The sequence below is a fragment of the Gekko japonicus genome, unplaced genomic scaffold, assembly GCF_001447785.1.
Source record: "Gekko japonicus isolate JY-2015 unplaced genomic scaffold, Gekko_japonicus_V1.1 scaffold384, whole genome shotgun sequence".
NCBI classification, from domain to species: domain Eukaryota; kingdom Metazoa; phylum Chordata; class Lepidosauria; order Squamata; family Gekkonidae; genus Gekko; species Gekko japonicus.
The window spans coordinates 609,449-636,442 of record NW_015175980.1 but is presented as its reverse complement, the minus strand read 5'-3'; the positions used below and the strand labels follow the sequence as shown (position 1 = coordinate 636,442).

General features: G+C 43.3%; 1 protein-coding gene across 1 annotated transcript in view; it reads left to right on the top strand.

The window, feature by feature from the left end:
* OTOA (otoancorin) overlaps window positions 1-26,994 on the top strand; it is a 90,527-nt gene that overhangs the window by 44,912 nt on the left and 18,621 nt on the right. The window contains exons 21-25 of the mRNA XM_015426187.1: window positions 824-1,011; window positions 13,817-13,972; window positions 16,076-16,218; window positions 23,387-23,523; window positions 25,640-25,737. Of these exons, the coding sequence (XP_015281673.1) occupies window positions 824-1,011; window positions 13,817-13,972; window positions 16,076-16,218; window positions 23,387-23,523; window positions 25,640-25,737 (722 nt within the window). The remainder of the gene's footprint in view (window positions 1-823; window positions 1,012-13,816; window positions 13,973-16,075; window positions 16,219-23,386; window positions 23,524-25,639; window positions 25,738-26,994) is intronic.

Here is a 26,994-nt window from a genome sequence, read left to right as displayed (position 1 = left end):
ATCCTAGACTGTCTCGGGGGTGGGTGGGTGCTGATGTCATTTCTGGCCTAGCTGGAAGTGACATCAGCTAATCACGATGCTGGCAATCCTCCCCATTTCATCCCTATTTTCTCCCACTGCCCATCTGAGTAGCGGCAGGGGCCATAAAGGCAGTAGATTTCTCCCACTCCTAGTGGAAAAATGGCAGCCCTGATCGTGGGGCCAACAAGGCTTGTGTTAGTAACCAACGTCTATACTGTAGTGGTAGGCCTACTTCTTCTGGAGGCGGATTAGGGCTGCCAAGTGGGGGCGGGTGGCGGGTAAACCCCCACTTCGGAGGCCCGATTTCCGCCACCGCGGAATCGGGCTCCGGGGGGAACTCCGCCCCCCGAAGCGCAGCGTGGCTGCATCACCAGAGGTGACGCAACCACGCCAATCACGTTGGGGGCGTGGCCCCGATCGTCAGAGGGAAAACTCTACGGTTTTCCCTCCGACAATCGGGGCCACGCCTTCAACGTGATGGACGTCATGTGTCACTTCTGGTGATGTGCTGGCGGCGCGCGCGCATTGAAGGACGGCTCCCGGAGCCCGGCGAGGCTCCTCCGCTGGTAAGATATTTTGACTTGGCAACCCTTAGGCAGATACTCCTTCCTTGCCTGGAAGTATCCTAGCAACAGTTCTAACAAAAGGGAATGCATTTGCCAGTGCTTTGCATTCTGTCATTCTGTTCAAAGAGATTAAAGGCTTTTTTTGCACGTATGTATTTATGTCAATTTTTTAAAAACCAAAGCTTTCTTCACACTCAACAAACACATTCACTCAGATATATTATATTTCATTCCAGATTGTACAGACGTCCGAGAGCCTTCCTCTGATGAGATTGTCAGGTTATCAGAAGCCAATATGTTTTGGTCCGTTCAGGAACTGGGCTGCATGAATTCCGACACTTTCGCCAAGACGGTGGAACTCCTTGGCTCTGTCCGTGGTTTCCAGGCTTCTCAGCTGACCGTGCTGAAAGAGAAAGCTAAGCAGGTAGATGTGGAGGCAAAAATGAAGACCAAGAGCAACTTAGTCCCTTCGGGCATTTCAGTGCTTTTGTTTCTTGGAGGATTCAACTAATTTTGCCCTCCTTGTCAGCTTTAAAAGGGATTTGTTGTTTGACACTGGGGTGGGGGATTGTGGGGAATTGAGTGACCCTGGCCCAGCCAGTTCTTTCAGCCTAGGGTTGACAGTCCCTGACGGGGGCAAAGTATTTACCATCCCTAGCTCTCATTTCCCATCACCTATAGTGTGTTGTCACTGGCGGGGAGGGCGGGGCTTGGGGAAGGGGGGCCCCTCAGCAGGGTAGACTGCCATAGAATCCACCCTCCAAAGCAGCCCTTTTCTCCCGCGGAACTGATCTGGATTGTCTGGAGATCAATTGTAATAGCAGGAGATCTCCTGGAAGTTGGCAACCCTAGAAAAAGTAAAAGCAGAAACCGGTTCAGAAGTGAAAAACTGCACTACAAAAAGTCTGTATTTGCAGATGGATCATTGCCAGTGTTCCCTGTGGAAGTGAGATCTGGATGGCTAGGAAAGAGGCTGCTTCCTTTGGGGAGAGAGCTGGCAACAGACTAAACTACACGAGTGGTAGCCAAATTGCTCTATTATTTAATAAAAGATTGGGGAATTATATTAATATGCAATTGGCATAACTATATGTTATATATACCAGAGTTAGAATTCCCAAGAACCCAGGAATAGACAAAGAGACTGGGTGGATAAAATAAGGGTTTCTTTACTAAAGAAGAAGAAGAAGAGATTGGAGTTATACCTCACCGTTCACTTCCCAAAGGTGTCTCAGTCTCAGAGGGGCTTACAAACTCCTTTCCCTTCCCCTCCCCACAACAGACACCCTGTGAGGTAGGTGGGGCTGAGAGAGCTCTTGACAGAAACTGTTCTTTTTCAAGAACAGCTCTTATCAGAACTACGGCTTGCCCAAGGTCATCCAGCCAGGTGCAAGTGGAGGAGTGGAGAATCAAACCCGGTTCTCCCAGATTAGAGTCTGCGCACTTAACCCGTACACCAAACTGGCTCTAAATATTCTCAAGCACACAAACAATAATTAAACATTCACGCACACAATACAGACCTAAGGAAGCAGAGGTGATTGATGGCTAATGGAGGGGATATGGGGTGATACTACCTGTCCAGATGTGCAGAGGTCCATGAAGAAGGGTTGTGACTCAAAACCCAGAGGGTTCCAGGAGTGGCCTGCCAGGTGGCATCATGGCAGAAAACACACGGTCTGAGGACATGTGTACGCCGGGATATACCCATTGGAAGACAATGCAGACCAATGGGCAGTCCTGGGGGCTGGTCTCAGGTGAGAACAATAGATTTCCAGGACCAATTATGAGTCCCAGGGATGTGTGGCAACAGGATGGGCAGGGTCTGGATTTAACAATAGAAGCCAGATGCTGGGTGGCTAGTTAAATAGATTATCTGACCACTAATGGTCCTGGCCAGGGTATTTTGAAAAGGCTCTCAAGTATAGACAAAAGATGGGCTAAACATTTGAATGATTGATTGGTTTATCCCAGTATCCTGAGGGACAGAGCAGGAAAGACAAGTATTCAGTACAAAGAATTACTGGAGACGGAGTTATTTACCAAGCAGCTTTTGAATAGACTTTAGAAATGTAGATACTTTACCTGGTAGAAATTGTCATTCCATAAGCATAATCTCTGCTGGCTGGAGGGGGAAGACTGGAGGCTTGCTCTGAGGTTGCCTGTCATCTGAAAATGGAAACCCCTTTTTCAGAGCTGTGGCTAGCTCTGTGTTTCAGAACCAGGCGTGCCTTCCTTGGCCTGAGTTTTGTGGGTCTCTGGGTCAGGTTAGATGTGGGGTGCCCTTGCTATGGGGCTACCCAAGAGTAAAGGCAGTGCCTCTGGCAACAATTGGGCCTAGCAGGTCCACTTCATCAGTGCAGCCCTCACTAACTCTCTCACCCCCCCCCCCAAAAAAGCCCTTCTCCTCCACCACAACTGGCTGCCAGTTCTTATGCAGGAATTCACACGAAAACCATGGAACAAAACTTAGCAGCCTCAGTCTTAACAGCAAGACTGATCCGCCCTTTTGCCATTGTGCGATAGAAAGCTGCTTTTTAAAATAATTCCTCAGAGAGTGACTTCCGGACTAGAGAGAAAATCGCCCTCAACACGGCCCCAGCTGTGCTCAGCTGGGAGAGAGACAGTCCTTCTGGAATACATTAAAGCACTAGTCAGGCAGGCAGCAGGTATTTTTTTAAAGGAAAGTCTCCAAATATGAAACCTCTGGCCAGGATTCTGAAACAATTTGTGTAGGAACAGCAAAAAGCCTTGCCACACGGCTCTTACCCTTCGGCTGGAAAGGCCTGTCTGCAAAACTGACGGAATATGCCACTAAATTATTTCATGGCCTGCCAAACCGGAATGGAAAAAGGCATTCTATACATGATACACCCCTTCCTTATTAATTGCTTTGCTTGTGCCACTGCTGAGCGTCTAGCGCTAAAAGCAGGCTCTGGGGCTTAAATCCCTGATGGGCCCCTGGCTTAACCTACTGAATATCCAAGGCCTATCTGTGCTGAAGCCTAGAGAGGAGCGGGTTGTTTCTCAGTGGGAGAGCATCTGCTTGGCTTGCAGAAGGCCCTGAGTCCAGTCCCCAGCAGCTCAAGTTAAATGACCAGGTAGGAGGTGATGCCCTGGCCTGGGTGGCCCAGGCTTGGCCCGATCTCATCAGATCTCAGAAGCTAAGCAGGGCCAGCCCTGTTTAGTACTTGGAAGGGAGACCACCAAGGAAGTCCAGAGTTAATACACAGAGGCAGGCAATGGGAAACCATCTCTGTTTGCCTTGCAAACTGAAAAGTACGCAGACAGACGAGTGATTTCAGCTAACGTACTTTATTCCGTGAGGAACTAGACAACTTTAGCCGGCTCACAGGCCGGCTTATATTCCCTGAGAAACCACCACCCAAAACACCCCCCCACAACACAATAGGTCATTTACAGTGGCCGAGAATCCCACAGGCTCTCGGCCGGGAGCCTGGCCCTCTGATTGGTGTGGGCTAGGATCCCCATAGTCCATTGTTCTTTTGAGCAAAGCTCGAGGGTTGCGTCGGACCGCATGGAGCCCTAGCCTGCCATGCGGTCTGAACTGGATACATTACACAAACCCTACACGGTCACCAGAAGTGAGCTGTGACTTGACGGCGCTTTCCACCACAGAAGGTGATGTGGAAGACCTCTAGCCTGAGACCCTGGAGAGCCACTGCCAATCAGTGTAGTCAGTACTGACTGAGATAGACGAATGGTTGGCCTGGATATAAGGAAGCAAGCATCAAACTGTTCTACACTCGCTCCTGTGATGAGCAGGCAAGTACAAGGCCACGGGTGGGGCCATGCCGAGACTAAATACCAAGAGCACCCCTAGCATAGGATTGTTGTAAGGAGGATCAAAATAAAGATTGCAAACCAGAAGCAACAAGTGTCATAAGAACAACCCTGCTGGATTAGGGATGCTAGCCCCCAGGTCCGGGTGGGAGTTCCCCTGCTTCTAGGGGCTACCTGGCGGGTGGCCGGTAGAGAAGCCCTGCCCCCAAGAGCAACCACCCACCTGGCCACCCCTCTTCCTCCCCTCCTGCTTGATTTAAAGGATTTAAGCTGATCCACAGGGACCACATGGCCCGCCGACCAGCTGGAGGGCCCTTTAAATCTAGCAGGAGGGTGGGAGAGGGGTGGTCATGGGCTGCATGCTCAGCTCACAAAAAGACCCTCTAAAGCAGCGGTTCTCAACCTGTGGGTCGCGACCCCTTTGGGGGTCGAACGACCCTTTCACAGGGGTCGCCTAAGACCATCGGAAAACACAAATTTTCGATGGTCTTATGATAGCAACGAAAATGATTTTATGGTTGGGGGTCACCACAACATGAGGAACTGTATTAAAGGGTCGCGGCATGAGGAAGGTTGAGAACCACTGCTCTAAAGGGTATTTGGCGAGCGGAGTGGGGGCTGCGGCATGCGGGGCTGAAGCCCTTTAAATCAGGCAGGAGGGGAGGGAGAGGGGTGTTCAGGTGGGTGGTTGCTCTTGGGGGCAGGGCTCGGGGGCATCCCCACCCACCCCTGGGGAAAAAACCAAATCCCCCTGCTGGAGGGACGAGGGGACCTGGCAACCCTATGCTGGATTGGACCAGTGGTCCATCTAGTCCAGCATTCTTTCCTACACAGTGGCCAACTAGTTCCTCTGGATGGCCAACAACAGGGCATAGAGGTCAAGGCCTTCATAAGAACATCAGAAGAGCCCTGCTGGATCTGACAGGATGTCCATCTAATCCAGCATCCTGCCTCACACAGTGGCCAGCCAGTTCCTCTGGAGGGCCAACAACAGGGCATAGAGGCTGAGGCCTTCCCCCGATAAGAACATGAGAAGAGAGCCCTGCTAGATCAGACCAATGGTCCATCTAGTCCAGCATCCTGTCTCACACAGTGGCCAACCAGTTCCTCTGGAGGGCCAACAACAGGGCATGGAGGCTGAGGCCTTCCCCCAATAAGAACATGAGAAGAGCCTCGCTGGATCAGACCAGTAGTGCATCTAGTCCAGCATCCTGTCACACACAGTGGCCAGCCAGTTCCTCTGAAGGGCCAACAACAGGGCAGAGAGGCCGAGGCCTTCCCCCGGTAAGAACATCAGACAAGCCCTGCTGTATCAGACCAGTGATCCACCTAGTCCAGCATCCCGTCTTACACAGTGACCAACAACTGGGCACAGAGGCCAAGGCCTTCCCCTGACATTGCGTCCTAGCACTGGGATTCAGAAGTTGACTGAACATCACTCAAAATTACATGGCAGGCTGAAAATGCTCGTCAATAATATTTAGTAATTAAGAAGGAGTTTGGTGTTGTTGTTTTTTAAGCACCACATTCTAAATGCTTTTTATTTCAGAGAAAACAAACTTAGGACGAGCATCTAATTAAACATGTGCCATCTGTTTTTAATGCAAAAAGAATCAGTACTCTCTTTAAACTGGGTTTAATTTGTTCCCTTTTTCTTAACTGTTTTGGCATCAGATTGAAAGACATGGACCATATTCTCAGCCCCGTCACGGAGGAGTTCTGTCGTTGTTGACATTGTTGACATTGTTTTTAGGCAGCCCATGTTGACATAATCCAGTCCACACTTTGGAGTTTGCTTTCTATGAATTTACTGCAACAGGGTTTTGCAAAAAGACAAAATAACTGATTGCATGCCATTAATGCCACAGAGAGACCATCAGGGCACAAGCACTAACACAGGGGTGTCGAACTCATTTGTTACGAGGGCCGGATCTGACATAAATGAGACCTTGTTGGGCCGGGCCATGTGTGTCATAAAATGTAATGTCAGGTAGCAGAGATATAAACTTTATAAAGGACACAAACACAATTAATGATTTTTTCCCTTAAAATAAAAACATGCTTAAAACATCAGCACTCTTGCAATATTTTGTATAAACAAACATAAACAGTGTCTGATAACTGACACCTCTTGCTCTGAATTATTGCCTCAAAATGTCTGTGCTGTTGCAATATTGAGTATGCTGTTCAGGTGTGTATCTGTAAGCTGCAAACCTACAATGACGCAGCAGCAGCAGCAGAACTGGAAGAAGAAGCAGAAGACAACCAGTTCCACTGCGGGCCTGATAGAAGCCCTGATCCGACCCCCGGGCCGCATGTTTGACACCCCAGTACTAACACATACTAACGCACAGCAGAGAGAGAGACAACAAGAGGTAGTCTGAATTGCAAGAAAAAACATAGAAAACAAACATTCAATAAACCCAAACACTAGAAAATGCACCACAGCTCCCCCTAGTGTACAAGTAGACTAAACTATTCTTTCAGCAGTATTTACATTAACTAGACACTTACAGGCTGTCGCTCCTCCAACAGCAATTATGTTGGTAGCAGAGGCAACTAGTAGATATCTTTCCCCAAGCAGCAGGAGGCAAGGGAGCAAGCGTTCCTATTGTCTGTTTATTCCTTGGCCTTGTTCCCTACCTCCTCTCTCACCTGTTGCAAGGACCAGGTGTGCCCTAAAGCAGATGAGAAAGGATGCTTTGCTGAATTGTTGGACATAGAGGCACCTGTTTAGTGACCACCAGATTGCAGAGTGGCTATCCTGGGTGGAATTCCTCTGGCTGTACTGGATGGCCCAGGCAAGCCCGATCTCCTCAGCCCTTGGAAGCTAAGCAGGGTCAGTACTTGGATGGGAGACCACCAAGGAAGTCTAGGGTTGTTACAAAGAGACAGGCAAGGGCAAACCACCTCTGCTGTCGATCTTTGGTGTAGTAGTAAAGTGCACAGACTCTAATCTGGGAGAACCAGGTTTGATTCCCCACTCCTCCACTCACAGCTGCTGGATGACCTTGGCCAAGCCATGGTTCTGATAAGAGCTGTTCTTGAAAAAGAGCCGTTTCTGTCAAGAGCTCTCTCAGCCCCACCTACCTCACAGGGTGTCTGTTGTGGGGAGGGGAAGGGAAAGGAGCTTGTAAACAGCTCTGAGACGCCGAGGGAAGGGTGGGGTATAAATCCAATCTCCTCCTCCTCCTGCTCCTCCTCTTCTTCTTCTTCCTCTTCTTCTTCTTCTTTTTTTTTTTTTTGGTAAACAAATTTTATTTTCTCAGGAATACAACATATAAAACATTTCATTCTATCAATTGTCTACCCCATTCCCAGTTCCTCCCCTCCCTCCAATGGCTTCCCACAATGCTTCCACCCCTGCTCCAAATTACTTCATATCATCAACAATATCAGTTTTTCATCATTACAATCTAAAGATAACATCGTTTGACTTAATATTGATCTAAACATATTAAGTTTTGTTTCACATCCCAGTTCTTTTCCAGATAAATTTTAAAATCATTCCATTCTCCAAAAAACTCATCGTCTTCTTTGTTATTCAGTTTTTTTGTAATCTTATCCATTTGTGCCATGAACAGAACTTTTTGTATCCATTCTTCAACCTCTGGTACCTTTTCCGTCTTCCAAAACTGAGCATAAATCATTCTCGCTGTCACTATCAGGTACCAGAGTAAAGTTTTTTTAGTCGTATTGACTTCTTCCATTTTGAGTCCCAAAAGCAGAATTTCCGGTGCTTTTTTAAAAGAACATTTCAGTATTTTTTGCATTTCATTGTGGACTTTTGTCCAAAAGTCTACAGCTTTCTCACAAGTCCACCACATATGATAAAATGAGCCCTCATGCCTCTTACATTTCCAACATTTGTTTGACATATTTTGATTCATATTTGCAATCTTCTTAGGTGTCATGTACCACCTATACATCATCTTATAACAATTTTCTTTAACATTAGTACATGTCGAGATCTTAATAGAATTTTTCCACAAATATTCCCAGGTTTCCATAGCCACTTCCTTATTCATATTAATAGCCCATTTTAACATTTGTTCTTTAACAGTTTCATCTTCAGTATACCATTTTAACAACACCTTATACATTTTAGAAATATTTTTTCCTCCTCCACTCTCCCAAACCTTTTCAATTTCATTTTTTTCCTCTCTAAAACCATAGTTTTTTTTGTCAGATCTAAAAAGATCATAAATCTGCATATATTTCAACCACTCATATTCATATTCAATTTCATTCTGCTTTTTCATTACCCACTCTGTTCCCTCTTTTTTAATTAAATCTCTATATGGCAACCAGTCTCTACCTCGCTGTCTTGAGTAAGATATCAACACTTCTACTGGTACAATCCACAATGGTCTTAAGTCACTCTGGTACTTCTTATATCTTGTCCATACCATATACAAAGCTTTTCTCACCAAGTGAAGTTTAAAAAAACTGTCCATTTTTATCTTGTCATACCATAAATATGCATGCCAGCCAAATCTACAATCATGCCCTTCCAACCCCAACAATCTGTCATTTTCAAGCTTCACCCATTGATCCATCCATGTTAGACAAACCGCTTCATAATATAGTCTAAGATTTGGCATTTGTAGACCTCCTCTTTCTTTGGCATCACAAAGTATTTTCATTTTGATCCTTGGTTTCTTGCCTGCCCAAACAAATTTTGACAACTCTTGTTGCCACTTGGCCAACAAATCCGTTTTATGCAGAATTGGTATTGTTTGGAACAGGAACATCAAACGTGGTAGGACATTCATTTTTATAACTGATATTCTTCCCATCAGTGATAAGTTCATTTTATCCCATTTCTTAAAATCTTGAGTCAGCTTAGTCCATAATTTCTCATAATTATTCTTATATAGGTCTATATTTTTTGCCGTTAATTCAATTCCAAGGTATTTTGTTTTTTTAACTACTTCACATTGTACCAGTTCTTGTAGTTCCACTTGTTTTTGTTTGATCATGTTTTTACATATAAGTTTTGTTTTATTCTTATTTACGTAAAAGCCGGCCAATTCTCCAAACTCCTTTATTTTTTGAAAAAGCAATGTCAATTTTTCTGTTGGGTTTTCCACCATAAACATTACATCGTCTGCAAATGCTCGATATTTGTATTGGTGTCCTTTATGTGTCAAGCCCTTTATTTCTTGATCGTACTGTATTTTTTGTAAAAGTATTTCCAATACCCAGATAAATAATAACGGTGATAACGGACAACCTTGCCTTGTTCCTTTCTGTACTTTGAAGTTATCTGTCAGTTCTTTATTCACATTTATTTTAGCTCTTTGTTCAGAATAGATAGCTTCAATACAATTTCTAAAATGTTGTCCCGCTTCAATCTTTTCCATCATCTGGTGCATAAAATTCCAATTAAGATTGTCAAAAGCTTTTTCTGCATCAACAAACAGAAAAGCTACTTCTTTTTCTGGGTGCTTTTCATAATATTCAATTGCGTCCATTACTATTCTTACATTGTCTCTAATCTGCCTTTTGGGTAAAAAGCCCGCTTGATCTTCAGAAATTACCGTTTGTAAATAGTTTTTCACCCTTTCTGCAATAATTTTTGCAAAGATTTTATAATCGTTGTTCAAAAGAGATATTGGCCTGTAGTTCTTTACATTTGTTGAATCTTGTCCTTCCTTTGGAATCAAAGAAATAATTGCTTCTTTCCATGAGTCCGGCACCTTTTTGTTTTCTCTTATTTCGTTGGTTAAAGCTTCCAGGACCGGGGAAATTTCTTCTTTCATCTTTTTGTAGAATTTCGCTGTAAATCCGTCCGGCCCAGGCGCCTTCCCCAACTTTGTCTCTTCTATTGCCTTCATCACTTCTTCTTTTTGAATTGGACCATTTAATAAATCTTTGTATTCCTTACTTATTTTTGGTAGTGGAATCTCCTTTAAATATGTTTTAATCTTCTCAAGATCAACTCTAGTTGTTTGGAATAGTTTAGCATAATACTTGAAGAAACATCTCTTTATTCCATTAGGATCAACGAACTCTTTTCCATCTTCTATTATTTTGGTTATCATTCTTCTCTCTCTTCTAGCCTTAAGTTGCCAAGCTAAGTATTTTCCCGGTTTGTTCGCCCCTTCAAAAGATTTCTGTTGTAACTTCTTTAAATTCCAATACATTTCCTGATTCCAAGTCTCATTCAGTTGTTCCTTCAGCAACTTTAATTCTTTAATAATTTGCTTTTTTCCAGGCTTCTTTTTTAATTCCTTTTCTTTCTGAGCAATTTTTTCTAACACTTCTGTTTGTTTTTGAAGTTTTTCCTTTTTTTGCTTCACGTTTTGCGAGATGAGAATTCCTCTCATCACCGCTTTATAAGCATCCCATACAATCTGTATCGGTGTTTCTTTATTTAAATTTTGTTGAAAGAATTGTTTCGTTTCTTCCTTTAACATCTCAATTACCGTTTTCTTATCCAACAAGTCTTCATTAATCCTCCACAGAAAGGGTTTTTTCCTTTCTGTGGAACTCCATACCACCGGATTGTGATCTGAATTACATCTTGGCAAAATTTCAGTCTTATGTGTTTTCATTGATAATTCTTCAGACATCCAAATCATATCAATTCTGGAAAAAGAGCAATGTCTATTGGAATAAAAAGTAAAGTCTTTCTGCATCGGGTTCCATTTCCTCCAAACATCTTCTAATTTTTCTTGCTTAACTAATTCAAAAAAATTCTTTGGCAATTTTCCGCTGAATTCGTTGTCCTTTTGTGGTTTTCTGTCTAGACGATCTATTGTCCCATTAAAGTCTCCGGCCATAATAACTTGCTCATAAGTCAATTGTTGTAATTGGTCAGTTATATCCTTAAAAAATTTTTCCTTTGCTCCATTGGGTGCGTACACGTTGATCAACAATGTTTTTTTCTGCTGAATCATTAATTCCACACCCACGTATCTGCCATCTATGTCCTTAAAAATTTCTGTAGGTTGTAACTCCTTCTTCACATATGTCACAACTCCTTTTTTCTTGTTTGAGGCCGCAGAACAAAATTCAATTCCAAATAAAGCATTCTTTAAATATTTTATATCCTGTTTTCTAATATGTGTTTCTTGCAAGCATATCACGTTGCATTTCTGTTTCTGTATCCAATGATTGATTCTTTTCCTCTTGTTTGGTGAATTTAATCCATTAACATTCCATGACAACAATTTGTACTCCATTATGCGTTTTATTTTAAAGTTCTCCAAAGACGTCCGCATTGTCCGCCTTAAATTTATAAAAGTCCATCATCGATCTGATCTGAATCCTCCCACCTTGATACGTAAAGGATAAACCTTGTGGAATCTCCCATCTATATCTGATGCTCAAAGCTCTGAGTTTGTCCGCCAAGGATTTATACCTTTTCCTGTCTTGCAGTATTGTTCTTGGGAGTTCTCTCATCACCATAATTTTGTTTCCCTCTATTACAAAAGGGACGTTGAATTGCTTCTTGAATATCTCCTCTGTTATTGATCTTGTTACAAATTGTACAATTACATCCCTTGGTAAATTCTTCTTTTCTGCAATTCTGGAGTTCACTCTATAAATCAAATCAAAGTCTGAGTCCATTGACCCTTCCTCCTCGCCCAGAAAAGCCGTTATCACTTCCATCATTTTTTCTTTTAAGTTCTCATTCTCTGTTTCCTTAATGCCTCTGAATCTCAGATGAGTCTGCATCCTTCTGAACTCCATCATTGTCTCTGATCTTGTAATTTGTTGAGTCAAAGAATCTTGTTTCTCTTCTATTTGTGACAACTAGTCCTTTTGTAGGAAAAAGGCACAATGACGCAAGAAAAAGGGAATTATGTATGGAATTAGTTTCCTGTAAAATGTGTATGTGACACACATCTCCAGCCATGTTCACTTCACAAGAGACTAAACCAGGAAATAATCTTTATGAATAATGGTAACATTTTGGGGGCACTTTTGGCACCATCTCTGTTGCTCTGGACACACATGAACCATAGTATAAATCTTGGGTTTGCCTCAGTCGCTATGCAGATGTTCTCAAATGTAAGGGCTGATTCTTGACATTTTGGGGGTTGAAGTAGATCCAATCCTAGGTCTCACAACCGGTTTAAGTTCTGGGTCTGAGTCGGCTCTTTTCTTGCCTCTCCTGGTCTCCGTCTTGGCGATTTCTTTCCAATTCACAGATTCGCAAAATAAAGCACTCTTCTAGATGATAAGATTTAGTCCTCCATGCCTCTCTGTTTACGCTTTCCAAAGACCCTTAGAAATATATTAAAAAAGCAAATTTAGTTGAAGTCCTCCTCAAAATGTCGGGCGCAACTTCTCTATGGTAATTTCATGTAGAGTAGGTCAGATTGGTATTTTGCAGGCCCTTCCTTCCGCATAAAACTCACTTCCGGTCCGGCACCTTTAAAAGTTCCACTGTCTTCCTTTCGCTAATGCCCGTCTAGGAATTCAACTTCCTGGATGTTTCACACGGACCTCTTTCTTTGTGACACCAGCCTGCTCTTCCCACGCTATTGTTCGTGAGTTTCGATTTTACAGTTGCGCACACGGCTCCATCTTCACCACAGGAATGTTAAACAATAAGCGTTTTTACAGTTTTTAAAGGCTTCAATCAACTTTTTTCTCTCCGGAATCGGATTTCTGGGATTTACTATTCATTTTCCGCTCAACCGCTTAATTCAAATTGACTCCAAACTCAGTTCAGGTAAGCGGCACGTTTTTGTTATCTAGCACGTTCAAAACGGGTTTCGCATTGTTTCTTTTAACTCACAGTTGTTGTCCTTCTTCAAAGAGGTCGGCTGACGAAGAATTTATGCCGGTAATCCGGCTCGATCGGCCACTATAGAGTTGCTTGGCACTTGCCTTCTTCGTGGGAGGAGGTCAAAGCCCAATTCAGCTTCTTCCGAAGCTGGATTACGCCAACCTCACACTCCCTCTAGGGCGCTGCTGCCTGCTTGTCCCCCCCCTCGCTGGGGAGTGATGCGTTGGGCTGTGTATTGCCCAAACTGTCAAAAGTGGCCGTCGCTCGCTTCGCACGATCGCGAAACGCTTCAGTCCTCCATCTTAGCCAGACCGGAAGCCTTCTTCCTCTTCTTCTTCTTGTGAGGTCCCCCATGGTCACTGGTGGGAGATGGGGAGTAGGGTTGCCAGATCATGGAGATTTGGGGGTGGAGCCTGGGGAGGACAGGGACCTCAGTGGGGCCCAGTGCCATAGAGCCCACCCTCCAAAGCATCCATTTTCTCCATGGGAACTGAACCGGAGATGAGCTGTGATTCCGGGGGATCCCCAGGCACCGCCTGGAGGGTGACATCCCTAATGAACCCTACAGGGTCACCATGAATCGGCTGTGGCTCAACAGCACTTCCCTCCGCCACATGATCATTTCTGGATCGCTGAGTTTTGGTGTTCTGTGAACTAACAGCAGACTTTTGTTTCAAAGGCCTGGGGGCTGTTGCCCAGCTGGAGCACTTATCACCTCGTCTCCCTCGGGCGAATCGCCACGGCGCTCAACGAGACTGAAATCAGAGAGCTGAATTTGAGTTCTGTCGATACGGTTGCTGCACTTAGTCAGCAAACGGAGTGGAACCCTCTGCAGGTCAGTGTGTCTGTCCGGTGAGTCCGTGATTCAGCCCAAAAAGCTGCTTCTGGGTTGCCAGATTTTGCATAAATAAGCTGCCCCCTGTCAGACCGACAACTGCTAAATCCCCTTCCTCTAAACCCTCAAACATTTCTTTGCTCTTGGCACAGCTGTGGATATCCACAGGGTGGCGGAAAGTGCCGCCAAGTCGCAGCTGACATATGGCAACCCCCTAGGGTTTTCGAGGGAGGAGATGATCAGAGGTGGCTTGCCATTGCCCATCTCCGGCCCTGTTCATACGAGCCCATTTGGGCCGGGAGCGGGACGGAACGGGGGCGGAGCAAACCGGCGCGATCCCACCTCAACATCTGGGGAGTGTGCCGGATCCGTCCCGGATCCGTCCCCTCCAGCGTTGCTCCGCACCAAAAAAGAACCACCTCCCGAGGTGGTTCTTTCTGAAGGGCCGCAGCAACGCTGGCCGTGGGATCGCCGGCGCGTCCTTGCGCCGGCGCATCCCCGGCTCCTGGCCGAACTGCGCATGTGTGAGCATGCGCAGTTCGCCAGGCTCCCCTTCCCACCGTCGCGTTCTCCCCGGCATCTGATCGTGCCGGGGAGCGTTGCGACGCGGCTCGGGGGATCTGTGAGATCCCGCTGCGCCGTCCCAACTTTCTGCGGTTCACATTAGCCGCAGTACAAGCGTCTTATTCCCTGCCATGTGGCAGGGACCTCCGTGTAGCAACTTGGGACTTCCTTGATGGTCTCCCATTCGAGCACTTACCAAGGCCAACCTTGCATAGCTTCCGAGTTCTGGTGATATTGGGCTAACCTGGGCCATCCAGGCCGGGCAATACAGGCCATCAAAGTATGTCAGATGTACACAGCACAATAACATCAGCGGTATCAAAATACCCTATGTAGAACATTAATTAACACTAGGATGGTGGTACTATCGTTTGTGGTGTTTACGGTTATGTTACATTAGAAAAAGAGGAGTGTCCCATTGAGTTGCAACTGACTCATGGTGACCGCAGCCATGGGGCATGCAAGGCAGGGTGGTTTGCCATTGCCTGCCTCCTCGTAGCAACCCCCATCTTCCTTGGTGGTTTCCCATCCAAGTACTGACTGTGGCCAACCCCGCTTGGCTTCCAAGCCCTGACAAGCTCAGGCCAAATGGGGCTATTCAGGCTGCTAGTGTAATATTAACTGCACCCTAATCACCTTCAGTTTGGTGTAGTGGTGTGGTGTAGTGGTTAAGAACCAGTTTGGTGTCGTGGTTAAGTGCGTGGACTCTAATCTAGGAGAACCAGGTTTGATTCCCCACTCCTCCACTTGCAGCTGCTGGATGACCTTGGGCAAGCCATAGTTCTGTCAGAGGTGTTCTTGAAAGAGAACAGTTTCTGTCAGAGCTCTCTCATCCCCACCTACCTCACAGGGTGTCTGTTGTGGGGAGCGGGAGGGAAAGGAGTTTGTAAGCCATTTTGAGACTCCGAGTGAAGGGCGGGGTATAGATCCAATCTCCTCCCCCTCCCCTCCCCCTCCTCCTCCTCTTCTTCTTCTTCTTCTTCTTCTTCTTCTTCTTCTTCTTCTTCTTCTTCTTCTTCTTCTTCTTCTTCTTCTTCTTCTTCTTCTTCTTCTTCTTCTTCTTCTTCTTGTGGCTACAGGAAATGGCAGGGTTGTACCTTGGATAAAATCAAAAGGGGTTTGCTCTCTTGGCCATTTCCCCCCCAAGGTGGAGGAAAACAGATCCAAGAAAAAAAGGGGAGGATACACATTATCACAATTATTCTTCCTCATTGATGGTGTTGGGATTGGTTTAAAAAACAAACTAACACTGGCCATTCTGGACGTGAAACTCCCAGTTTCTCATCTGGTTTCCCTCAGAACAGTAAACGTGGAAACCTCTGCTGATCTCCCATCTTCCCGCTTAGCTTCAGCGATCTAATTGGACCACTTGCCTTCGTGTGGGTGAAGCTTTAGCGCTTCTGTGTGTTACCCTCCAGCTGCATGGGGGTTGCCTCAGCTGACAGAATTGGAAACAGAAGTGCCTTTTCCATGCTCACTGGTAGTGAACCTCCATTGGGGATAAATCCAGTCTCACTGTTGTTGTTTTTCTCTCCCCAGGCAAAATCCATTTTACAGGGTTTTCTGGACGACTCGGGGCAAGCGATGGACACTCTGAAAAGCTTTGAGTTGGCTGGTTTAGGTGCCACTCTTTGTACTTTGAACTCCACAGAGATTGCAGCCATCAAACCAGTGGAATTTGGGTATGACAGTTAGGGGTCATTTCGTAGAAAAAGAGCTAGGGGAACTCATTAGCATAACTCATTAGCATATACCACACCCCCTGACATCAGGGGCCCAGCGGTGGACCTGCAAGGCCAGCGGGAGTGCGAGGAAGCCCTGCCAAGGCCCTCCCTGGCCCCAGGCAGGCAGGGGTGGGGAGAGGCGGGGAGGAAGCAACTTACCCTCCCTCTTCCCCTGCCTCCTCCTGGCTGAATGAGGGCTGGAAGCGGGGCGGGCGGAAGCAGGGGGCGGGGCTTTGTCATGTGCCCCGCCCCCCTGCACCACACCCGGGGGAACTGCGTTCCCCCGCGTTCCCCCCCCCGAAATGACCTCTGACGACAGCACACTTTCCCATTCACTAAGGCCTTTTTAAAGTCTAGTTCAAATGGCATTAAATGTGCGGTACATTTCTCATCAGTTATTTCTGTGTGCATTGTAGCTCCTCCCCCCAGCAGTGACACATTGATCTTTTTTTATATATATACTTTTATTTTCCAGTTTTTCAAAAAGAATACATTCCATTTTAACAGATTACATAAAAGTTTAGAGTCGATCATTCCATAACTTGTTTTATCCAATTATATACCCTAGACCATCTTTTATTCTGTACATTGTTATTCTTATCGTGAAGTATTAAACTCAAATCATCCATCTGCACAAGATCTAACAATTTTCCCATTAAGTCCTCTTTAGAGGGTAATTTATCTAATTTCCAATTCTTTGCCAGTAATAAATGTGCTGCAGTTATTATATACGCCATTAAATACACCTCTTGTGTATTGTAGCCATTGGGAATCATATTTAACAAATATATTTCAGGTATTAAAGCCAAATTCATACCCAAAATTTCCTGAATTATTTTGCGTACCATTTTCCAGTAGTTTTGTATCTTACTACATTTCCACCACATGTGGTAAAAAGGTCCCAACACTGGTTTTACATTTCCAACACAGGTTGGATGTATTAGTATAACATTTAGCTATTTTATCCGGAGACCAGTACCACCTGTGGAACATTTTATATATATTTTCCTTATATGATATAGCTCTCATGTACTTCGCAGATTTCCATATTTTAGACCATTGCTCTATCTCTATATTTTTACCCAAATCTTTCATCCAAGAGATCATTGTAGCCTTAATAGTTTCGTCATATTCATAATCATCCAGTAAGAAACCATAAAGTTTCTGAATTAATTTGTCACTTGAAGACAACCAGATCTTATCGAGTTCATTATTCTGGTTCTCAAAACCCCTTACCATATCTTTATTATATCTATCTCGAAGCATTGTATGTTCCCACCAGGATAAGTTATTTTCACGTAGTAATTTCTCTTCTGATTTTAATTTGTTATTTTTGTCTAGTAAAACTTTGTAACTTTCTTTTTTACTCATTGATATAAATGAAGGTTTTATAAATGCCTCAAGAGGAGAAACCCGCCTAGGGGTTTTCCTATAAAATCTCTCTTTTATGTTACACCAAATTTTATTTAGAGCTCCTCTTAACAAGTGGTTCTTGAAATTAGAATGAATTTTCTCTTTTCCGTACCATATATATGCGTGCCAACCCATGTACAAATCGTGACCTTCCAATGCTAAAATCCTGGTATTTTCCAACGTAAGCCATTCTTTTATCCACACTAGAGCATCTGCTTGGTAGTACAGATACCAATTAGATACATTCATTCCCTCTCCTTTCTATCTTGTAATATTTTCCACTTTATTCTTGCTCTTTTGGGGTGCCATATAAATTGTTTCGTGATTTTATTCAGATCTTCAAAAAAATTCTGCTTTTTTAGAATGGGAATATTTTGGGCTAAAAATAAGAATCTTGGCAATATATTCATTTTTATCACAGCTATTTTGCCCATGATAGATAAAGGTATGTCTTTCCACCTTAGGAGATCACTTTTAATTTCTGCTAGCAGCTTATGGTAATTATCCTCTATAACTGCGTTTATTAGTTAAATTTATACCAAGGTATTTAACTTTGTTCACTAATTCCATCGACGTTACTTTTAGTATCTCCTGTAAAGTATCCGGTAAACAATTTTTTGATAGAAGCTTCGTTTTCTTATAATTTATTTTGAGTTCTGCTACTTGACCATGATTTTTAATAGTGTCCATCAGAGAAATAAGAGATGTTTTAGGGTTTTCTAAGATAAATAGGAGATCATCCGCGAACGCCAATAATTTGAACTCTTCTCCTCTTATTTATCTGCACGTTTCCTCGTATTGAGTTGTTCAAAGATTCTAATACAAAAATAAACAGTAATGGCGATAGCGGGCAACCCTGTCTCGAAACTTTCTGAATTTCTATATTATTAGTTGTATCCCCATTTATCAAAATTTTAGCATATTGCATTTTATAGATTGCTGTAATCATAGTTAAAAAGAATTGGCCACAGTCTGATCTATCTAATTTTTGCAACAAAAAATTCCACGATAGATTATCAAAGGCTTTCTCTTTGTCAAATATTCTAATACATCAATGACTGTTCGTAAATCTGATCTTGATGAATAATTTGAGACAGCACCGTTTTCTATCTATAAACCAAAATGCTAGCAAATATTTTATAATCGGCATTTAATAATGAAATAGGCCTATAGTTTTTGATTTCACTTCCGTCAGAGTTGGGTTTGTGTATTAACGTAATTAGTGTGTGATTCCAAGACTCGGGTACTATTTCTGCTTTGCCTATCTTCTGTAGCAATTCTTTTAATGGCATGCCAATCTGTTCTTCAAAAATTTGATAAAATTCTACTGGTAAGCCGTCAGGACCAGGAGTTTTTTTCCTCTTTTGCTTCTTAATAGCTTCTACAATCTCACACATTGTAATCGGTTCATTTAAAATCTTCTTGTGTTGGTCATTAAATTTATTATAATTCCCTTTTTCTAGATAATCTTTAATTTGAAGTTCATTCTGAAAGTCTTGCTGATATAATTCTTTATAATATTTTTCCACTATATTTTTAAGTTCTTGTGGTCTATATTTCTCTTCATTCCTCTAAGTTCGTAGTTTAATGATAAAGCGTTTTTCTCTTGCTTTCCTAAGTTTATAGGATAACCATCTATTGGGTTTATTTAGATTTTCAAAGTAATATATGTTTAGTATATTCAATTTTCTTTGCTATTTCATAATTCAAGAGTAAGTTCATTTTATGATGAAGAAAATATAGTTTAATTTTAGATTCTTTAACTTCCGTGGTATTTTTCATTTTATCTTCTTCTAGCTTAATTTGTCCCACTAACAACTCATATTTTTTCTTAGCTTGCTTCTTCTTCCATGCGTTCTGATTAATGAACCAACCTCTCATAAAAGCTTTAAATGCATCCCGTGCTACTTCAATCTTTGTCTCCAGTTGGATATTTCTTTAAAAGAAATCCATAATTTCTTCCTTAGTCTTTTAAACAAATTCCTGGTCATCTGCTTTTCTTTTGTTCTTCTTTTAAGGTAAGTAGAAGGGGATTATGGCCAGCAAAGGTATTTGGCAATATTTCGCAATCTAACAAATCACGTATCATCTTGGAGGATATCCAAACCATGTCAATCCGTGACCAAGAGTTGTGTCTTGGTGAATAGTACGTATAGTCCAGTTTTTTCAGGTTTCTAGTTCTCCATCAATTAAGTTATATTCTTCAGCTACTTGCAGGAAGCTTTTTGGTATTACATTGCCTACTTTATTGTTTTTCCTATGACTCTTCCTATCCAGTACTGGATCGAGAACTGCATTATAGTCACCCAAAAGACCTCCTTTAGATTTATTACTATTTGCAATTCCTTGAAAAAATTTTCTTGACTTTGATTAGGGGCATATATATTAACTATTAATGTTTCTTTACCATTTCTTGTAACTACAATTGCCACAATCCTTCCATCATCTGATGCATATAACAATTTTGGATTTAAAGAATCTTTTACATAAATCACCACACCTCATTTTTTCTCTTCAGCTGAAGTTATAAAAGCGGTGCCTAATTTATTTCATGACAAATATTTAACATCCTTCTTCTTTATGTGAGTCTCTTGTAGACAAACAATATTTGCCTTGATTTTGTATAATTGATGGAATGTCTTCCTTCTTTTTGGGGGGCTATTCAGCCCATTTATGTTTATGGATATGAGTTTAAGTTTTTTGGGCGATATCATATTTACTTTTTGTTGTTCTTTCCTCTACTTCTGTACTTGAACCTAGTTAGAATCTGATAAGTTGCTTTACTTGGTTTGTTCTTTCCTTTCTTAGGTGAAGCGCCTTTTCTTTTATCTGTTTCTTGTTCTATAACTTCCTCATCTGTATCCTCTTCTTCCTCTTCCTCTTCCTCATCTGCATCCTCTTTTTGTAATTCTAATTCTTCACCATATTTTTCAAGAAAATGTTCAACTTTAAATATCGAGTCAATTCTGTGTCTCTTGCTATCATGATTAAAGAGCACTCCTTCTGGAATCAACCATCTAAGCATAATTCCATTACTTGTTAAAAGGTTTGTCAATGTTAAATAAGGTGCCCTTCTCTCTCTTACTCTCCATGGAACTTCTTTCAAAAAAATAACTTCTTCACCCTGGATGGTCACCCTATTTTCATATGAGACTTTAAGTATTTTTTCTTTCATTTCCTTCTTATAAAATTTTATATGCACTTCCCTAGGCTTTTTGTGTTTCTTCGCATAAGCAGAATTTCTCCTGTACAATGTCTCAATTTCATTCGCTATTTCATCTTTCGTACCTATTTTTAGCTGCTCTGCTAAACTTTGAGTCAGTTCCTCCTTAAGATTTTTTTCTATATTTTCCAGTATATTTTGACATCTTATAATTAATGCAGCTTTGTCCATTTCTAGATTAATAAGAGTTTCCTCAATTTTTTTTCATTTTTGCTCTTTAATTCTTGAACCTCAAAATCTAGATCTTGTCATTTTCCCTTTTTTCATGGTTAGAAGACATTCTTAAAATTTCCTGTTTATTATCTAATATCTGTTTCTTAATTTCTTCTGTTTCAGTTTTAATTTGGGTTGTTATTTCATCCATCTTTGCACTTATGGGATCTATTTCCTTCTTAAATAGGGTAGGCAAGGTGTTTTTAACTGTTTTTTACTGCTTGGGCTACTGCTTGAGATACACTTTCCTGGATCATTTTATTTAAGTCTTTCATGGTCATCTGGGTTATATTCATGTTGCTAAACTGAAGTTGGCTTACCCCTCACAACTGTCCTGGTGAGGATAATGACACCTTTCTGCTAGCACCGGATCCTGAGGCAATAGAATTGGGCTCCCAATTAATTATCTATTATCTAGTGTTCTTTCTATTCAAGATGGTTTACACTTATATTCTCTTTTTCTTTCTTTCACTTATATTAATTATAATTGCATGTAATTGTTTAATCAAAAATATTTCTAATGTTCTTATTTTGGAGCACCAAGTCTCTACTTCTTAATTCCTATTTCTATATTTTGAATCTTTTAAATCTTTGCTGGCTATAGCTAACATTTCCCCCCTCTTCTTTCTACAAAATCTTCCCTCTTTTAAATTTCTTTAAGATTTTTTAGCTCCTTTTCCTGCGATTCTCCTTGCTTCCTCCTTTTGGCAGCTCAAACGCCGTCCCAGTCGCCTTGGTCCAGTCTCTCCAGCTCACGCAGCCCACGCTGTCATCATCACTGCTTTCGTTCGCTGCTATCTCCGACTGCTCCTCCGGCCCCCTCCCTTCTCCTCTGGACGCCCGTTGCTGCCTCGTCACTTCTCCGCGCCTCTAATATCACTCTCAAAACGCCCCGTCACCACTGCTCCAGTTAAAGGAATATGCTCCTAAACAAACGAAAGAAGATGGAAAAAAGATAAAAACCTTTTTGCAGTTTCAGCATCTAAGTCTGCTTCAAACTCTCCCTCTGCCCCTTCAAATCCTTTATCTCCTTATTGGGTTTGTTCCTTTCCCTAGTCGCTTCTGAATCTTACGGTCAAACTTAAATATCAAATTGGGACAAGTCTTTCTCCGGCGTATTCCACCCCCCTCCCCCCGGAACCTACTTTTGGTGAGTTTTTGCTATTATTTTAAGGTACTTAGCTTGTGCTCTTTCCGTTGCTTATAGGGTATTGTTCTTCCGACTCTAGTAGATTCAGCAAGGCTTCCCTTGTGCTCGGTGTGACTCTGCAGTCTCATCAGGGCTCCTGTAGAACTTTCTTGCTTTGGGACAGCTGTCCAAGCCCGGGGGGGTCGCCACCCCCTGAGGACTTTAGACTAGAAAGTCCCCTGCCAAACCTCTCTCTTCTGGAGTGACTCGAGGTGATAGAAATAACCTTAGAAAGTTGGAGGAACAGAGGAGCGAGCTCTACACGCTTCCTCTGTCGTTGAGCCTGGATCCATATCTGTGACACATTGATCTTAGACACGTTTCTTGGAAGAAGGACTCAATTTTATTCCCCCAGTGACACTCCAATTTTTTTTAGAAAGGGCGCATTGAGCAAGATTGAGTTACAATCAGGTGGATCTGAAGAAATGAACTACTCGCCACACGTAGACATTTTTTAAAATGTCAGTTGGCCATGCATCAAACATAAAATGTAATCTATTTATTTAAGCATCTATATTCTGCCTTTCAAGGTGGCTTAACAATAATAGTTAGAAACATGTTCAGTTAAAGGCAAACATAAAATAGCAACCCCCAGCTGAGTGGTTTGTGCCATATGGTTGCCTCCCAGCTCCAACTGAAATGCCGCTGCCACAATCCAGCATGTTTTGAAGTTATAAGAGCAGTCATCATGTGTGGGGTAGCCATTTGGGGTGGGGAAATACCTGGAGATTTTGTGCGTGGAGCCTGGGGTGGATGGGGTTGAGGGAGGGGAGGGACCTCAGCAAGGTACAGTGCTCTGGAGTCCACGCTTCAAAGCAGCCCTTTTCTCCAGGGGAACTGATCTCTGTCATCCAGAGATCAGCTGTAATAGTGGGAGATCTCCAAACCCCACTTGGCCAGCAGTTCTGAGGGTTCAGATGGTCCCTTGGGGGCAGCCCTAGGATTGAGGCCTAAAACCCAAGTCTCAGGGCCAGATCCTGACACAGGGCAGCCCTTAGGCTGAGAGAACAAGAAGCTAGTGATCTCAGATTTTTCAGACTCTGTAAATTTACAGGCCATGATATTCTGCCGTGTTGCCCTTTCTACAGTGCGGTTGTGGCCAGGATTGGCTCTTTCCCATGCAGCATGAGTGTTCTGAAGGAATTCAAAAAGAAGGCTGAGTCCGTATTTGGAGACGCTGCCAGGTGGAACAGAGCTGTCTTACAAGAGATTGGTACCATTGCAGGTGATACTTCTAGCAATGATCTTTTGCCTTCAGTCATGTATGTCTGAATCAGGAAATCCAAGTACAACAAGTCACGGCCAACCAGATGTGCACTGGGAGCTCTAAGCTGAAACATAATTCCTAGCCAGAGTCTTAAGCCTCCCCTCCACACCTTTTACCAACCTGAAATGTAGTGATGGCCACAGGCACCGACAGCTTTAAAAGGGGATTAGACTAGGGATGTGCATTCGGTTCATGTGAACCGAATACACCCCCGAAAATGGCCCATTCGGACCCCTTTCAGGCTGCTGCAGGCCGATTCAGATTCTCTGATCTGAATAGGCTTTCCGCCGAATTTCAGCGGCAATTTGGCCCCATTATATCCTATGGGCCATTGAAGTCAATGGCGAAAATGTAGGGTATATTCTGGGGGTTGGAGGGGAGGGGGTTTGATGGAGAGGCTCCAAACTCACAGGGTAGCTGCTGGAGCCTCTCCCCAAGATACCAACCGAGTTTCAAGAACATTGGACAAGGGGGTCCAATTCTACGGGCTCCCAAACAGATTGCCCCTATCCCCTCCATTGTTCTCTTCCCACCATAGAGAACAATGGAGGGGATAGGGGCAACCTGTTTGAGGGCCCGTAACTTTTTTCCCACCATAGAGAACAATGGAGGGGATAGGGGCAACCTGTTTGAGGGCCTGTAGAATTGGACCTCCTGGTCCAATGTTCTTGAAACTTGGTTGGTATCTTGGGGAGAGGCTCCAGCAGCTACCCTGTGAGTTTGGAGCCTCTCCATCAAACCCCCTCCCCTCCAACCCCCAGAATATACCCTATGTTTTCACCATTGACCTTCAATGACCCATAGAATATAATGGGGCTGAAACTGACATTGGCCTGGCCGAAAGACTCCTGAATCTGCTGGTACTGCTGAAATTGACATGCAGGAATCTTTATGCCAGCTGAAATTGATTCTGCCCAATTTGGCCGAATCCGAATCTGGCCGAATTTTTTTTTTTTTTTTGCACACCCCTAGATTAGACAGATTCATGGAAGATAAATCTATAAGTGGCTACTAGTCATGGTGCCTAAAGGGAACCTCCCAGAGCCAGGAGGCAAAATCCAGGGAAGGCCTTGGCCTCTATGCCCTGTTTTTGGCCATGCAGAGGAACTTGTTGGCCACTGTGTGAGACAGGATGCTGGACTAGATGGGCTACTGGTCTGATCCAACAGGGCTCTTCTTACATTCTTATATCTCCAGGAATCTGCTGTTTGCCCAGCATACTGGGTCTCTGTATGCCTGGGAATTAGGTATCAACATAGTACTCCCAGCTCAGATCTGTTAGAATAGGAGCCTAGGAGGGTGTGAGGTGGATCGGTAAACTATGCAACATGTAGTTAAAGCCCTAAAAGGTGAAATTCTGTGCTGTTTAGTATCTGACTATAATTTGATCTCTGTTAAAAGATCTCAGACTTTGAGAGGGCATATTTTGCCTTGATATCCACAATATTAACCAAGTATAACTTGGGGCTATCAGGTCATATGCTTTGCACACTTTTTTTATTCTGGATTTGTTCTGGTTAGGCTTTACAAGGATTATTTTTGTTCCAGATTTTAGCCCTCTGACCATCCCAATTTTGTTGTTGTGCTGTCAGTGACAGTTTTCTTGAATGTATAAAAATCAAAGGACTTAAGCATGCTCTAACTTTGCCCAATGTCAGTCCATAAAATATCTGCCTCTGTGTTATTTCACATGTAGCCTAGATGTTTGGGTAAAAGAGGGTCAAGAGAGACTACTTGGCAAACAAATATATTGGTAGATGGTCACAGAAAACAAGGAGAAATTGTTCCTGTGCCTTTAAAACAGATGCCAAGTTTCTGAAAAGAAAATTAGCTTAATCAAGTGTGCTTTTACAAGGCTATGCTCTTACATGAAGCATGCACTCCATTGCAAATAAATAAATAAATCTCTTTATATTCTTAGAGGCCTGATTTCCCAGCGGTGTCTGAAAATGCTTTAGAGTCAAATATTGATCAGGGGACGCGTAAGGAGGCTCTAAAATGCACATTAGCCCCACATAGAGTCTAAATCGAGACAGTGTGAATGAATCTCTGCTCTGATCTTTTCTCTCTTTAGCTGGTTTAAATGAGGGAGAATTAAAAGCTCTTGATAAAGAATTGATGCCTTACTTCCAGCCGGCGGCAATAAAATGCATCCCCGATGAAATGTTCAAAGTAAGTGTGTGGATATTTCGACGTTTCTCCCCCTTCATTAGTTTTAGTTAGTTTTTAAAACCATGGGGGCCGTGAACTTGTGCCTTAGTTTGGAATACTTTTTCTTTAGTGTCTATGAATAAACATGAGAGTTGGCAAGGAGAAGTTCTGTGGTTACTCCAGTTTGGTGTGGTGGTTAAGTGAGCAGACTCTAATCTGGGGGGAAAACAGGTTTGATTCCCCACTCCTCCACTTGCAGCTGCTGGATGACCTTGGGAAAGCCATAGTTCTGTCAGAGGTGTTCTTGAAAAGAGTAGTTTCTGTCAGAGCTCTCTCAGCCCCACCTCCCTCACAGGGTGTCTGCTGTGGGGAGGGGAAGGGAAAGGAGTTTGTAAGCTGCTCTGAGACTTCGAGTGAAGGGCAGGGTATAAATCCAATCTCTGGTTCTTGTGATTGTCTGAGTGCAGGTCACTCCACTGACTATGGTTGGATAGGGTCCCTTGAACCAGGGTCTGGGTTATGCACAGTTAACTATGGGTTTGTGTTATGTCTGAATGCAGACAATCCTGGCTTAATGTTAGCTTAATCCTGGCCTACTTTTTGGTGATTCCCTCCCAGAATAGAAATCTAACCCTGATCTCCACAGTCCTAGTCAAAAGGTAACCGGAATAACAGACAAGTTTGGCCTCGGAGAACAAAATGAAGCAGGGCAAAGGCTAACAGAGTTTTGTCAAGAGAACACGCTGGTCATAATGAACACCCTCTTCCAACAACCTAAAAAGCGACTCTACACATGGATATCACCAGATGGGCAATACTGAAATCAGATTGATTATATAATTTGCAGGCAAAGATGGAGAAGCTCTATCCAGTCAGTAAAAACAAGACCTGGAGCTGACTGTAGCTCAGATCATGAGCTACTCATCACAAAATTCAGACTTCAACTGAAGAAAGTTGGGAAAACCACTAGGCAAAGGTGAAAAGGAAAGATTTACCCAGCTGAATGCAGATTTCCAGAGAACAGCAAGGAGAGATAAGGAGGTTCACACATGCGCAGTTCGACAGCCTCCCCCTCCCGACCATGTCTTCCTCCCTGGCGTCTGATCGTGCCGGGGAGCAATGGCGCTGCGGCTCAGGGGATCCGTGGGATCCCGCCGTGGCGTCTCTATTTTGGTACGGCTTTAATTAGCCGCACTTTGGCCGGTGTTTTCCCTGCCGTGTGGCAGGGACCAAGGAAGGCCAAGTAATAGATTCTTTTGAATTATGGTGCTGGAGAAG